The sequence below is a fragment of the Pelophylax lessonae genome (genome assembly GCF_965119305.1).
Source record: "Pelophylax lessonae genome assembly, chromosome: 4".
Taxonomy (NCBI): Eukaryota; Metazoa; Chordata; class Amphibia; order Anura; family Ranidae; genus Pelophylax; species Pelophylax lessonae.
In genome coordinates, this window is record NC_138771.1 from 665,691,029 (window position 1) to 665,706,401 (window position 15,373).

Here is a 15,373-nt window from a genome sequence, read left to right on the forward strand (position 1 = left end):
GACTATGTAATGAACAGAGTGCAAGAGGAAGGAGTATGTATTGTACAGAGTGCAGTACCCACGAGTATGTAACTTACAGAGTGCAGGGGGTCAGAAGTATGTAATGTACAGAGTGCAGGGGTCAGGAGTAAAATTAATATACAGAGTTCAGGGGACAGATGTGTGTAATGTACAGAGTGCAGGAGCCAGGAGTGTGTAATGTTCAGAATGTAGAGGTCAGGAGTGTGTAATTTTTAGAATTCAGGGGTCAGGAGTGTGTATTGTTTAGAATTCAGGGGTCAGGAGTGTGTATTGTTTAGAATGCAGGGGTCGGGAGTGTGTATTGTTCAGAATGCAGGGGTCAGGAGTATGTAGAGTGCAGGGGTCAGGGTTAAAAGTGATGTACATTGTTCAGGTTCATGAAAGTCACGTCAGTAAAAGTCATGCATAGAATGCATGGGTCAGTAGTAAAGGTCATGTACAGAATGCAGGGATCAGGAGTAAAAAAGTCATGTACAGAATACATGGGTAATGGGCTAGGGTCATGTACAGAATGCATCAGTCAGGAGTAAAAGTCATGTACAGGTTGTGGGAGTCAGGGGTAAAAGTCATGTACAGAATGCATGGGTCAGGAGTAAAAGTAATGTACAGAATGCATGGGTCAGGAGTAAAGGTCATGCACAGAGTACATGGGTCAGGAGTAAAAGTCATGTACAGAATGCATGGGTCAGGAGTAAAGGTCATGTACAGAATGCAAGGGTCAGGAGTAAAGGTCGAGTACAGAATCCATGGGTCAAGAGTAAAGGCCATGTACTGAATTCATGGGTCAGGAGTAAAAGCAATGTACAGAATGCAAGAGTAAAGGTCGTGTACAAAATTCAGGGGTCAGGAGTAAAAGTCATGCACAGAGTACATGGGTAAGGAGCTAAGGTCATGTACAGAATGCAGGGAGGGATCGGGTGTAAAAAAGTAATGTACAGAATACATGGGTAATGGGCTAGGGTCATGTACAGAATCCATCAGTCAGGAGTAAAAGTCATGTACAGGGTGTGGGAGTCAGGGGTAAAAGTCATGTACAGGGTGTGAGAGTCAGGAGTAAAAGTCATGTACAGAATGCATGGGTCAGGAGTAAAAGTAATGTACAGAATGTAGGGGTCAGGAGGAAAGTAATGTACAGAGTGTGGGGGTCAGGAGTTAAAGTCATGTACAGAATGCATGGGTCAGAAGTAAAGGTCATGTACAGAATGCATGGGTCAGGAGTTAAAGCCATGTACAGAATGCATGGGTCAGGAGTAAAAATCATGTGCAGAATGCAATGATCAGGAGTAAGAGTCATGTACAGAATGCAACAGTAAAGGTTATGTACAAAATGCAGGGGTCAGGAGTAAATGTCATGTACAGAGTACATGTGTAAGTAGCTAAGGTCATGTACAGAATGTAGAGGTCAGGAGTAAAAGTCACGTACAAAGTACATGGGTAAGGAGCTAGGGTCATGTACAGAATGAATCAGTCAGGAGTAAAAGTAATGTACAACATGCAGGGGTCAGGAGTAAAAGTCATGTACAGAGTACATGGGTAAGAAGCTAAGTTCATGTACAGAATGCATGTGTCAGGAGTAAAAGTTATGTACAGAGTGTGGGGGTCAAGAGTACAAGTCATGTACAGAGTCATGTGCGTGTCTCAGAAGTAAAAGTCAAGTACTGAATGCAGGGGTCAGGAGTCATGTACAGAGTATATGGATAAAGAGCTAAGGTCATGTGCAGGATGCATCAGTCAGGAGTAAAAGTCATGTACAGAGTGTGGGGGTCAGGAGAAAAGGTCAAGTACAGAATGCAGAGGTCAGGAGGAAAGTCATGTACAGAGTATATGGATAAAGAGATAAGGTCATGTACATGATGCATCAGTCAGGAGTAAAAGTCATGTACAGAGTGTGGGGGTCAGGAGTAAAGGTCATGTACAGAATGCATGGGTCAGGAGTAAAAGTCATGTACAGAATGCATTGGTCAGGAATAAAAGTCATGTACAGAATGCAAGAGTAAAAGTCATGTACAAAATGCAGGGGTCAGGAGTAAAAGTCATGCACAGAGTACATGGGTAAGGCACTAAGGTCATGTACAGAATGCATGGGTAAGGAACTAAGGTCATGTACAGAATGCATGGGTCAGGAGTAAAGGTCATGTACAGAATGCATGGGTCAGGAGTAAAGGTCATGTACAGAATGCATGGGTCAGGAGTAAAGGTCATGTACAGAATGTAGGGGTCAGAAGTAAAAGTCATGTACAGAGTGTGGGGGTCAGGAGTAAAGGTCATGTACAGAATGCATGGGTCAGGAGTAAAGGTCATGTACAGAATGCATGGGTCAGGAGTAAAGGTCATGTACAGAATGTAGGGGTCAGAAGTAAAAGTCATGTACAGAGTGTGGGGGTCAGGAGTAAAGGTCATGTACAGAATGCATGGGTCAGGAGTAAAAGTCATGTACAGAATGCAGATGGTCAGGGGGAAATTCATGTACAGAGTGTGGGGATCAGGAGTAAAGGTCATGTACAGAATGCATTGGTCAGGAATAAAAGTCATGTACAGAATGCAAGAGTAAAAGTCACGTACAAAATGCAGGGTTCAGGAGTAAAAGTCATGCACAGAGTACATGGGTAAGGAACTAAGGTCATGTACAGAATGCATGGGTCAGGAGTAAAGGTCATGTACAGAATGCATGGGTCAGGAGTAAAGGTCATGTACAGAATGCATGGGTCAGGAGTAAAGGTCATGTACAGAATGTAGGGGTCAGGAGTAAAGGTCATGTACAGAATGCATGGGTCAGGAGTAAAGGTCATGTACAGAATGCATGGGTCAGGAGTAAAGGTCATGTACAGAATGCATGGGTTAGAAGTAAAGTTCATGTACAGAATGCATGGGTTAGAAGTAAAGGTCATGTACAGATACACTAAAGATGTAGGGGTACACTGGAGACATGGGGGCACACACTAGGGACACTGGAGGGCAGGGGTGCACTAGAGATATGGAGGTGCCCAGTGGCACACAGGAGACATAGGGGTGCCCCTTAGACATCGGGATGCACAGAGGCACAAGAGTACACAAGTAAACCCTTAGAAGAACACTGGAGACATGGGAGCACACAGGGTGAATCTGGGGGTACACTGGAGGCACTTGGCACTGGGACTCTGAGGGACAGAGCAGTAAAATCTTTGGGACACCAAGCTGCAATACTCTGGTATTATTAAGCAGCAGTCAGCTAGGTTCCTTCAATGTCCTCACACAGGACTGTCACAGAGAAGTCTACATAGAAATATATAGGACTGTAAAGCATTGTGTAGAGCAGAGGGGTCTCCCATTCCTTGTCAGGGTGGAGAGCAGATCTGTCATTGACTTTGAGTCTTCTTCTTATAAAGTTTAGTTTAGAGGGTGTAAGGCCAGTGTTTGTAAAGCTTAGCTCTTATTTCACAATGTATTACCGATGTTGGGAATATTGTGGAGAGTAATGACACTATACGCTCTTTTTAACTCCTAATTTCCAGGAGCTGGCGGAGTATGAGAAGATCACCCACTTTATCAAACTGACTGAGGAAGGTGAGAAAGAAAGGGTGGGCTGGAAGGTGGGAGGAAGAAGAGAGAGCGAAAGAAGTTTCAAGCCATAGAGGCCCCAAAAGACAAGCCTTGTAGAACCTTCTATGCCATTAGGAGACGACTATACCAACTAAAACCTCCAGTAAGGATCTGGCGTAAAAACTTCGACCCATGTCATCACCTCATTTCTCTTTTAAGGCAATGATGTGGGGGGTCCTGTCACCTACCCAGACCAACCCAAATCCATCTGCAATTCTGTAAGCACCTCCTCCAAGTCAACTGGACATCTCCAACAGTGCTTGCCGGGCTGATCTGGATAAATTATCTTTACTGTTGGCAGTACAGATGAGGGCAGGGCCGGTGCTTCCACTAGGCAAACTAGGCAGCCGCCTAGGGAGCATTGCAACCTAGGGGCGCAGCCATTAGTCGGCACTCTCTGTCCATCATGAATGATCCTTGTGAGCTGAGGGGAGGGGGCCGCAGTGGGGGAGGAAGAATGGACAGAGGAAGATGCCAGGTGTCTGGGGCAGTGGCTGAACTACCAGGCCCTGGCTTTCCACCACTGTTGGGGGGGGCCCCAAGAGGCAGGAAGGGAGCCCACAGGAGTGCTGCCTGCATGATGATCCTCTTCTGCTGGAGCTGAGGGGTGTAAACCCTGGGCAGGAAGTGACTCTCTGCACTGAGCTGGTGGGCAGCCGTTCATTTCCCTGGGTCGGTATTAAGCAGGGAGCAGAGGAGAGCTGAACCTGACCCCAAGCTTGGCACTGGAGGGCGGAACCTTTACTAGAGCAGAAACGACGAGGTACTGGAATAGTCTGAGGAGGTTGGGGATTAGGGACGTGCAAAGCTATCTGACTGCTGCTTCTCCCTCCACCAGGAGCCGGTTGGAGCTGTGGGGAGCACAGTGGTCCAGGAGAGGAGCGTCCTAAGAGAAGGAATAAGCAGGATCATGGTGAAGGAGGGCAGGGTGCAGGCCACTCTCTTCATACCGCCCAGTGAGTGTCCCCAGAACAGGGGATCAGTGTCCCTGGGTGTGACATGGAGATTCCCTGGTGTGAAAGGGAATCAGGGTCACCAGGTGTGCCATGGGAGTTAGGGGTCACCGGGTGTAACAGGGTTTTGGGGTCACCAGGTGTGCCATGAGGAATTGGGGTCCCTGGGTGTGCTATGGGGGATTGAGGTCCCCAGGTGTGACATGGAGGAACATCAGGGTCCCAAGGTGTGACATGGAAAAACATCAGGGTCTCTGGGTATGACATTGAGGAACATCAGGTGCTCCTGGTGTGACATGGAAGATCATCGGGGTCCCTCGTGTGGTATAGAGGGACATTAGGGTCCCAAGGTGTGACATGGAGGAATATGGGGGTCACTGGGTATGACAGCATAACATAGAGGAACCATCAGGGGTCACTGGGTATGACATAGAGGAGTTTTTAACCCCTTCCCTTTTTACTTTATTTTTTGGGGGGCGGGGGGGGGGGTTTGCGCGAGTAGCTGGTCTTGCCTAGGGTGTAAAATAGTCTAGCACCGGCCCTGGATGAGGGTGCTATGATACTGGAACCATCTACAAAACAGCAGTCCCAACTCATGCCACCATAAAGCCATACTGATCAATAAGGACCAGTCCAAGCTGTGTGGCCTGCAACAACTCGTCAGCTTCTTGTCCATCCCAAACTTCCAGCAATGCAGCTTGATGAAATCTTAAAGAAAAGACATAATGAATGATTCCAAAGATAAGTATATCAGAGAACAGAGAAAAGAAATAATAAACTCCCAGAAACTAACAACTTACCAGTCACTGCAGAGACACTACAAATTAGTCCCGTACCTGGAGGTGCTACAAGACCCCAAAAACAGACAGACCCTGATCCTGTATGGACTGAGTGCCCACAGCCTGGAAACACAATTAGGAGGGTACAGACAGACCTACAAACCCAAGGAGAGTAGACTGTGCCAGCAATGTGACCAGCGGGCCCTGAATTATGGGACCTCAACAGTGAGGGACACTCACTTGGCTCCTCTTCTCCCAGTAGAATTTGAAGTTTCCTCTTCTCTTCTATAGAAGTGAAGTCTGGGAATGAGAGCGGAAAGTAAATGTTCCTCACTGGTGGGTACTTGGGGCCCAAGACCCCCTGGTCACATTGATGGCACAGTCTACTTTCCTTGGGCTTGTAAGTCTGTCTGTGTCACCCTTAACCACTTAAGCCCCGGAAGATTTTACCCCCTTCCTGACCAGGGCCTATTTTGCGATTCGGCACTGCGTGAATTTAACGGACAATTGCACGGTCGTGCAACGCTGTATCTAAAAGAATTTGACGTCCTTTTTTTCCCCACAAACAGAGCTTTCTTTTGGTGGTATTTGATCACCTGTGCGATTTTTTGATCATGCGCTATAAACAAAAAAAGAGCGACAATTTTGCAAAAATAACAATATTTTTCACATTTTTTTATATGAAATTCCCCCAAAAAAATATAAAAATCAAAATTGTTTAACATTTTAGACCAATTTGTTTTCTGCTACATATGTTTGGTAAGAAAAAGTCGCAAAAAGCGTATTTTGATTGGTTTGCGCAAAAGTTATCGCGTTTACTAACTAAGGGAAAGATTTTTGTCATTTTTGTTGTTTTTTTTTTTAACGAGTAATGGCGGCGATCTGCGATTTTTTTTGCGGGACTGCGACATTGCGGCGGACAGATCGGACCCTTGACTGACATTTTTGACACTTTTGGGGGTACCAGTGACATTACTACAGTAATCAGTGCTATACATATGCACTGTTACTGTAAAAATGACACTGGCAGGGAAGGGGTTAACTTTATTGGAGAAGGAGGGGTTAAGTGTGTCCCTAGGGGCGTGTTTCTAACTGTGAAGGGATGTGACTTGTTGTGTAACAACAGAGATATACGATCCTGCATAGCAGGACCGTATGATCTCTGTTCTTACACAGGGGAGAATGACAGGCGGCTTTGTTTACATTAGCTGCCTGCCTTTCTCCCTCTCCAACGGACGATCGTGAGTGGCCGGCGCACATTGGGTCCGCCGGGCACATGAGCGGGGGTGTCCGTGAACAAACGCCCTACGTCGCTTTGCCTGTGAGGGGCTGACTGCCGCAGTAAATATACTGACGGCAGTCGGCAAGTGGTTAATGTATTTCCAGGTTGTGGGCGCTCAGTCTGTACAGGCTCAGGGTCTGTCTGTCTGTGGGCGCTCAGTCTGTACAGGCTCAGGGTCTGTCTGTCTTTGGGGTCTTGTATCATCTCCAGGTATGTGGCCACTTTGTAGTCTCTCTGTAGTGACTGGTAAGTAGTTACTTTCTGGGAGTTTGTTTATTTCATTTCTCCATTCTCTGATATAATTACCTTTGAAATTGTCTTTTATTTGAAATTTCTTTCAGGGTCCATTGTTGGGAGTTTGGAATGGACAAGATGCAGGTGGAGATACCTACTTTAGCACTAGGTAGGGAGAGCACAGTAAGTCATGAGGCATGGGAGTCAAACACCCCACACCAGTGGCGGCTGGTGCTCCTTAATTCGGGGGGGGGGGGCAAGAAAACCAACGACACGTGCTTGGGGCACAGTGCTCTGTGCCCCAAGCCCACCCTATTAAAACCTCTAGCTCTAATCGCAGGGTTAAAAAAAAAAAAAACATTGGAAACCATACGTCTGGTGCCCCACATGTAGATTAGGGGGACAGACGCATGGATGGGGACTAATGGACGGGCCACCTCTGCCCCACACTAATTGGCCAGCACATGTAGGCCCTGGACAGGGTAGGAGGCCTGGTGGAGTGGACCTGTACTCAGGAGGAGCTATGGTCATTCCCTTATGGAGGTGGGGGCTGGGGCCAACTGCAAAAGGTCTTTTGGGCCAGCCTGGAGATAGCTGTGTGAGGCTTCTTCCCTGGAGGGTCCCGGTAGAGATGTACCCAGCCAGTAAGGTGACCACAGAGAGCACAGTCCTATGAGTATCAATGACCCCGGGCAGAGGAGTGATTGTAATGGGTCGTTTCCACTGAGTGGTACGGTTCGGTTCGGTACGGTATTTATTGCCATTTCCATTGTGAATGGTACCCTAATTCCGAACCGTACCACTTTTTTGGGACCCTTTCGTTGGGGTACCAAGCACATTAGTACCGTACCAACAGGGTGGAGCTACACTCTGCAGAACTTTGATTGGTTTACAGAGAATCATCGATCACAGCTTTCCTGCTACACCACGCCTATCATTAAAGGGTACTATTGGCAGTGGAAACGCAAGGTGTACCGTTCCGAACCGTACCGTACTGAACCGAACCGTACCGTACCACGAGGCATAAGAGAGATGGCTGCTGAGTACTGCACATGCTTTCACCTGTGACTACTGCAGATCGTTCACTAAATGTGATTGATTGTGTAATGTATTGTATGTCCTTGTGATGTGACTGTATGCCATTTCTTGAATACCACCAGTAAAGAGCAGCAAAACGACTTCTTGTGTGGACACTCCTTCCTTGGGGATATAAATGTCTATGGCCAGGAATGTCATGTGAAGGACTATGGCAAAGAGCAGGGCACAATATGGCAGAGGGTTTGGCCTCAGGGAGGGATGGGGTTCTATTATGGCTGTAGCAGGGGTGGAGACTCGTGCTTCAAAACCAGCCAATCACAAAGCCCCTCTTACATAGTGATGAGTTATTGCAGGTTGCACAGTTTGGACTGGTCCTTGTTGGTCAGTAAGGCTTCATGGTGGTATGAGTCGGGGCTGCTATTTAGTAGGTGGTCCCAGTGTGATAGTGCCCTCTTCTGTACTGCCAACAGTATGAGGAATCTGCCCAGCTCAGCCTGGCAAACAGTATTGGAGGAGGAGATGTTTGCAGAATTCCAATTGGAATATTTGTCTTAGGCTGGAGCAGGGCCGTCTTTACCACAGGGCAAAAGGGGAAGCTGCCCTGGGCCCAGTCATTGTTGTGGGGCCCAATGCAGCTGCCCCTTGGGCCCGCACTGCCTACAAATAGGTAATAAGTGGATTTTTGAGGGCCCAAGAAAATATTTGCCCAGGGTCCAATTAATATTAAAGATGGCCCTGGGCTGGAGTCCATTTTCTGTTGGCCTGGTTTACTAAAATATGAATTGAACTGAGATGGTTCACCACCATTTCTTCAATGTGTAGATTTAGTGGTGTCAGTTCTGTAGAATATTCCATATTTAAGAAGGAGAGACAAGTATTCTATGGAGCCTCCACCCAAAATATATCTACCCATCCCAGGAAAGGTCTTCTTCTCAATCATGTCGCCACTATCTATGGGTGACGCAGTATACAACCATACCAGTGACTCCCACAAAGCTCATCCTCTACATGACTGGATGAGGATGAGGGAGCAATGTGATGATAAGGGATACCTCTGGATCTTCGCACTATAATCCTGCTCCTTGTTATGCAGCACTACATCGAGATGGATTTGGGGAATCACCATGGTTCCGTTGCATAGTCGCCAAGCTGCCAGAAGGAGAAAGAAGTGAGAGTGGTGAGTGGTGGAAGAGGGGTTCCTCCTCAGATCTATGTATTGTCAGTGTCCCCCCTACAGACTACAATCACCAGGTCCCCTGTGGACCGGATGAAGGGTATTAGAGGTTTCCATTATTCTGTAACTTCTTTGGAAATCTCTATTGTCTACACCAGGGGTCTCCAAACTTTCTAAACAAAGGGCCAGTTTACTGTCCTTCAAACTTTAGGGGGACCAGACTGTGGCCAGTGGGAGTAGAAAAATTGCTGATGTCAGTTGGAAAAAAACAATGCCCCATTGTTGGTGTCAGCGGGATGATTTGTGCCCCATCATTGATGTCATTGGGAGAAATTGTGCCCCATCATTGATGGCATTGGGAGAAATTGTGCCCCATCATTGATGTCATTGGGAGAAATTGTGCCCCATCATTGATGTCATTGGGAGAAATGGTGCCCCATCATTGATGTCATTGGGAGAAATGGTGCCCCATCATTGATGTCATTGGGAGAAATTGTGCCCCAATCATTTAGTAAAATACCAAACAGAAAAAATTGTAATTGTCCCCTGCGCTCAGAAGAAAGCGGACCACCTATATGGGATATACCTAATTCAGGTCTTCTACTAGAGACGAGTTGCTGCTACTTAAAGAAACAGATAATAAAACACCAACTAATCACAATTGATGCCAGTTTTTTCAACTGTGCCCCATCATTGATGTCATTAGAAGGAATTGTGCCCCATCATTGATGTGAGTGGGAGGAATAGTGCCCCATCATTGGCGTCAGTGGGAGAAATTGTGCCCCATCATTGGCGTCAGTGGGAGAAATTGTGCCCCATCTTTGGTGACAGTGGGAGGAATTTTGCCCCATCATTGGTGTCAGTGTGAGGAATAGTGCCCCATCATTGGTGTCAGTGGGAGGAATAGTGCCCCATCATTGGTATCAGTGGGAGGAATAGTGCCCCTTCATTGGCGTCAGTGGGAGAAATTGTGCCCCATCATTGGCGTCAGTGGGAGAAATTGTGCCCCATCTTTGGTGACAGTGGGAGGAATTTTGCCCCATCATTGGTGTTAGTGTCAGGAATAGTGCCCCATCATTGGTGTCAGTGGGAGGAATAGTGCCCCATCATTGATGTCAGTGGGAGGAATAGTGCCCCATCATTGGCGTCAGTGGGAGGAATAGTGCCCCATCATTAATGTCAGTGGGAGGAATAGTGCCCCATCATTGGCGTCAGTGGGAGGAATAGTGCCCCATCATTGGCGCCAGTGGGAGAAATTGTGCCCCATCATTGGAGTCAGTGGGAGAAATTGTGCCCCATCTTTGGTGACAGTGGGAGGAATTTTTCCCCAGCATTGGTGTCAGTGTGAGGAATAGTGCCCCAGCATTGGTGTCAGTGTGAGGAATAGTGCCCCAGCATTGGTGTCAGTGGGAGAAATTGTGCCCCATCATTGGTGTCAGTGGGAGGAATTGTGCCCCATCTTTGGTGACAGTGGGAGGAATTTTCCCCCATTGTTGGTGTTAGTGGGCCCCATTGTAGGTGTAATTGAGAGAAATTGTACCCCATCATTGGTGTCAGTGGGGGAAATGATGCCTCATTGTTGATATCAGTGGCCCCAAGAGCATGTTAAAAGCAAGCAAAGGGCTACATCGGGCCACAGTTTGCAGACCACTGGTCTAGACGGACTCCATCCATGTCTAGTGACATCATGCTGCTGCCAAGTTTGCTCCACCCTAAACCTGGCCAAGTTCAGTATGGGGGGAAGCGAAGGTCAGAGATAGACAAAGCTCATCCCATGGACTTTAAGGTGATTGGGAATCTGGCGTCATCTCTCTGATTGATGCAATCGGGAAGAGTGGCAGATAATTAGGTTTCTGCTGCGCTATCCCATCCTCCGCATTGTTATAATGACACCAAGGGGGGAGGGGAGGACAAGATGGCTTCTGTGGTGGCAGGGAGCCAAGTTGCCTTCAAATGCTAAGCGCCTGCACTGGACAAAATAAATTGTTACCATACAAAGTCTGAAATATATAGTCATTGTGAGGAGCCCAATGTATAGTGGCCGTGTGGACCCCTCATATAGGCAGTCAATGATAATCCCCCTTCACTTATAATCTTATGGTTCCGATATCAGTGATAAAGAAACCTCCCAGCTATTATGGGGTCCACTAATACTGACCCCCCATCCCATGTCCCCCCACAGGGGGCCCATTCGCTGGATATGCTCTGTTTGCCAACAGTTACAGCAGCTGGACGGGGCGAACCCTCCACCTAGAGGACCTCTATGTGTCACCGCAGTTCAGAGGTCAGTAACTCCTTCTCTTCTATTATTATACATTTATATAGCTCTGACATATACCGCAGTGCTGTACAGAGATCACTGAGCCAGTCATACCAGTCTCTGTACCAGAGGAGCTTACACTCTAATGTCCCCTCCTCCACAGTCACATCAGTCTCTGTACCAGAGGAGCTTACACTCTAATATCCCCTCCCTCACAGTCACATCAGTCTCTGTACCAGAGGAGCTTACACTCTAATGTCCCCTCCCCCACAGTCACATCAGTCTCTGTACCAGAGGAGCTTACACTCTAATGTCCCCTCCCCCACAGTCACATCAGTCTCTGTACCAGAGGAGCTTACACTCTAATGTCCCCTCCCCCACAGTCACATCAGTCTCTGTACCAGAGGAGCTTACAATCTAATGTCCCCTCCCCCACAGTCACGCACTATTATTATTATACATTTTTATGGCTCTGACATATACCGCATTGCTGTACAGAGATCACTGAGCCAATCACATCAGTCTCTGTACCAGAGGAGCTTACACTCTAATGTCCCCTCTCCCACAGTCACATCCATCTCTGTACCAGAGGAGCTTACACTCTAATGTTCCCTCCCCCACAACCATATCAGTCTCTGTACCTGAGGAGCTTACACTCTAATGTCTCCTCCCCCACAGTCACATCAGTCTCTGTACCAGAGGAGCTTACACTCTAATGTCCCCTCTCCCACAGTCACATCCATCTCTGTACCAGAGGAGCTTACACTCTAATGTTCCCTCCCCCACAACCATATCAGTCTCTGTACCTGAGGAGCTTACACTCTAATGTCTCCTCCCCCACAGTCACATCAGTCTCTGTACCAGAGGAGCTTACACTCTAATGTCCCCTCTCCCACAGTCACATCAGTCTCTGTACCAGAGGAGTTTACACTCTAATGTCCCCTCCCCCACAGCCATATCAGTCTCTGTACCTGAGGAGCTTACACTCTAATGTCCCCTCCCCCACAGTCACATCAGTCTCTGTACCAGAGGAGCTTACACTCTAATGTCCCCTCCCCCCAAAGTCACATCAGTCTCTGTACCAGAGGAGCTTACACTCTAATGTCCCCTCCCCCACAGTCACATCAGTCTCTGTACCAGAGGAGCTTACACTCTAATGTCCCCTCCCCCACAGTCACATCAGTCTCTGTACCAGAGGAGCTTACACTCTAATGTCCCCTCCGCCACAGTCACATCAGTCTCTGTACCAGAGGAGCTTACACTCTAATGTCCCCTCCCCCACAGTCACATCAGTCTCTGTACCAGAGGAGCTTACAATCTAATGTCCCCTCCCCCACAGTCACATCAGTCTCTGTACCAGAGGAGCTTACACTCTAATGTCCCCTCCCCCACAGTCACATCAGTCTCTGTACCAGAGGAGCTTACACTCTAATGTCCCCTCTCCCACAGTCACATCCATCTCTGTACCAGAGGAGCTTACACTCTAATGTTCCCTCCCCCACAACCATATCAGTCTCTGTACCTGAGGAGCTTACACTCTAATGTCTCCTCCCCCACAGTCACATCAGTCTCTGTACCAGAGGAGCTTACACTCTAATGTCCCCTCTCCCACAGTCACATCCGTCTCTGTACCAGAGGAGCTTACACTCTAATGTCCCCTCCCCCACAGTCACATCAGTCTCTGTACCAGAGGAGCTTACAATCTAATGTCCCCTCCCCCACAGTCACGCACTATTATTATTATACATTTTTATGGCTCTGACATATACCGCAGTGCTGTACAGAGATCACTGAGCCAATCACATCAGTCTCTGTACCAGAGGAGCTTACACTCTAATGTCCCCTCCCCCACAGTCACATCTGTCTCTATACCAGAGGAGCTTACACTCTAATGTCCCCTCCCCCCCCACAGTCACATCAGTCTCTGTACCAGAGGAGCTTACACTCTAATGTCCCCTCCCCCCCCCCCCCCACAGTCACATCAGTCTCTGTACCAGAGGAGCTTACACTCTAATGTCCTCTCCCCCACAGTCACATCAGTCTCTGCACCATAGGAGCTTACACTCTAATGTCCCCTCCCCCACAGTCACATCTGTTTCTATACCAGAGGAGCTTACACTCTAAAGTCCCCTCCCCCCCACAGTCACATCAGTCTCTGTACCAGAGGAGCTTACACTCTAATGTCCCCTCCCCCCCCACAGTCACATCAGTCTCTGTACCAGAGGAGCTTACACTCTAATGTCCCCTCCCCCCCCCCCACAGTCACATCAGTCTCTGCACCAGAGGAGCTTACACTCTAATGTCCCCTCCCCCCACAGTCATATCAGTCTCTGCACCATAGGAGCTTACACTCTAATGTCCCCTCCCCCCCCCCCCCCCCACAGTCACATCAGTCTCTGTACCAGAGGAGCTTACACTCTAATGTCCCCTCCCCCACAGTCACATCAGTCTCTGTACCAGAGGAGCTTACACTCTAATGTCCTCTCCCCCACAGTCACATCAGTCTCTGCACCATAGGAGCTTACACTCTAATGTCCCCTCCCCCCCCCCCCACAGTCACATCAGTCTCTGTACCAGAGGAGCTTACACTCTAATGTCCCCTCCCCCACAGTCACATCAGTCTCTGTACCAGAGGAGCTTACACTCTAATGTCCCCTCCCCCACAGTCACATCAGTCTCTGTACCAGAGGAGCTTACACTCTAATGTCTCCTCCCCCACAGTCACATCAGTCTCTGTATCAGAGGAGCTTACACTCTAATGCCCCCCCCCCCCCACAGTCACATCAGTCTCTGTACCAGAGGAACTTACACTCTAATGTCCCCTCCCCCACAGTCACATCAGTCTCTGTACCAGAGGAGCTTACACTCTAATGTCTCCTCCCCCACAGTCACATCAGTCTCTGTACCAGAGGAGCTTACACTCTAATGTCCCCTCCCCCACAGTCACATCAGTCTCTGTATCAGAGGAGCTTACACTCTAATGCCCCTTATCCCCTCCGATCCTCAGTCTGTATATGCTTGTCTATGTGGCAGGACGCGGAATCGGGAAGATGCTGATGAAGAAAGTCGCTCAGGTGAGATATTGTTACATTAAACACATACAGAGATATTTTTACATGAAATGTATGCATATTATAAGAGGGGAACTTACTAAAATAATTAAATTCTTATATACGGAAAAATAGAAACCCCACCCCTGCAGGAGAAGTGTGCCCACCATTGCTGTGTATGTCAAAAATCCAAAAGGATAGACATAGAACAGCCCTTTTAATTCCTGATAGATAAAGGGTATGCTATTTGGTTATTTCCTTTGCTGGTTAAATGTGTTTCATTGATTTAAAATGGAAAATAACAGATCTGGCCACTAGGTGGTGCTAATTACACATTAGCGCCATCTAGTGGACACATGCAGAAATTGATTCAAAATGGACAATACCGCAGTTGCCCACTTGATGGAGCTAAGTATCATATGAAGTCCGTATAATACTTAGCGACATCTGGTGGCCAGATATTTTATTTTCTATTAAAGTGAATGGAAAACATTCAACCGGCAGTGGAAATACTCTAATAAAATTCTCTTTTTGCCCCTTCACACAGATTGAATGTACTTGCACTAGGGGAATTGTTATCCGGATTATAAATGCACCCCTATGTGTGCAATTTTTCAGTCGTCGTTGTATACACAGGGGCTCGCTCTCTGCACATCCCCTCTAGGATAACCCTAAAATTTAAAAAAGTGGGTGGAACAAAATATGCAGCAGGGTGAGGAATCAGGAAATGGGGTAGGATGTCCTAATTATTTGATGTTACTTACTATACATGTGATATAATGAAGGTCTTGTTGCTTCAGTGAAGAAAGACCCTCAATAGCTTTGTTTTATTGTTTCAATCCTCAGGACGCCCTGGAATCAGGCTGCTCCCAGATCCACCTCTCAGTCCTAAAGTGGAACACCCCAGCTGTGAGCCTGTACTGCTCCCTTGGGGCACAGAACCTGACCGAGGACCCTGGGTACCAAGCCATGAGCTTCGATGAGGAGGCCATACGAAAGATGG

The 15,373-nt window shown here is 47.7% G+C and overlaps 1 protein-coding gene across 1 annotated transcript in view; it reads left to right on the forward strand.

The window, feature by feature from the left end:
* LOC309553077 (uncharacterized protein) overlaps positions 1–15,373 on the forward strand; it is a 95,445-nt gene that overhangs the window by 670 nt on the left and 79,402 nt on the right. The window contains exons 2-6 of the mRNA XM_082253976.1: positions 3,513–3,564; positions 8,980–9,063; positions 11,243–11,344; positions 14,354–14,394; positions 15,217–15,372. Of these exons, the coding sequence (XP_082110102.1) occupies positions 3,513–3,564; positions 8,980–9,063; positions 11,243–11,344; positions 14,354–14,394; positions 15,217–15,372 (435 nt within the window). The remainder of the gene's footprint in view (positions 1–3,512; positions 3,565–8,979; positions 9,064–11,242; positions 11,345–14,353; positions 14,395–15,216; position 15,373) is intronic.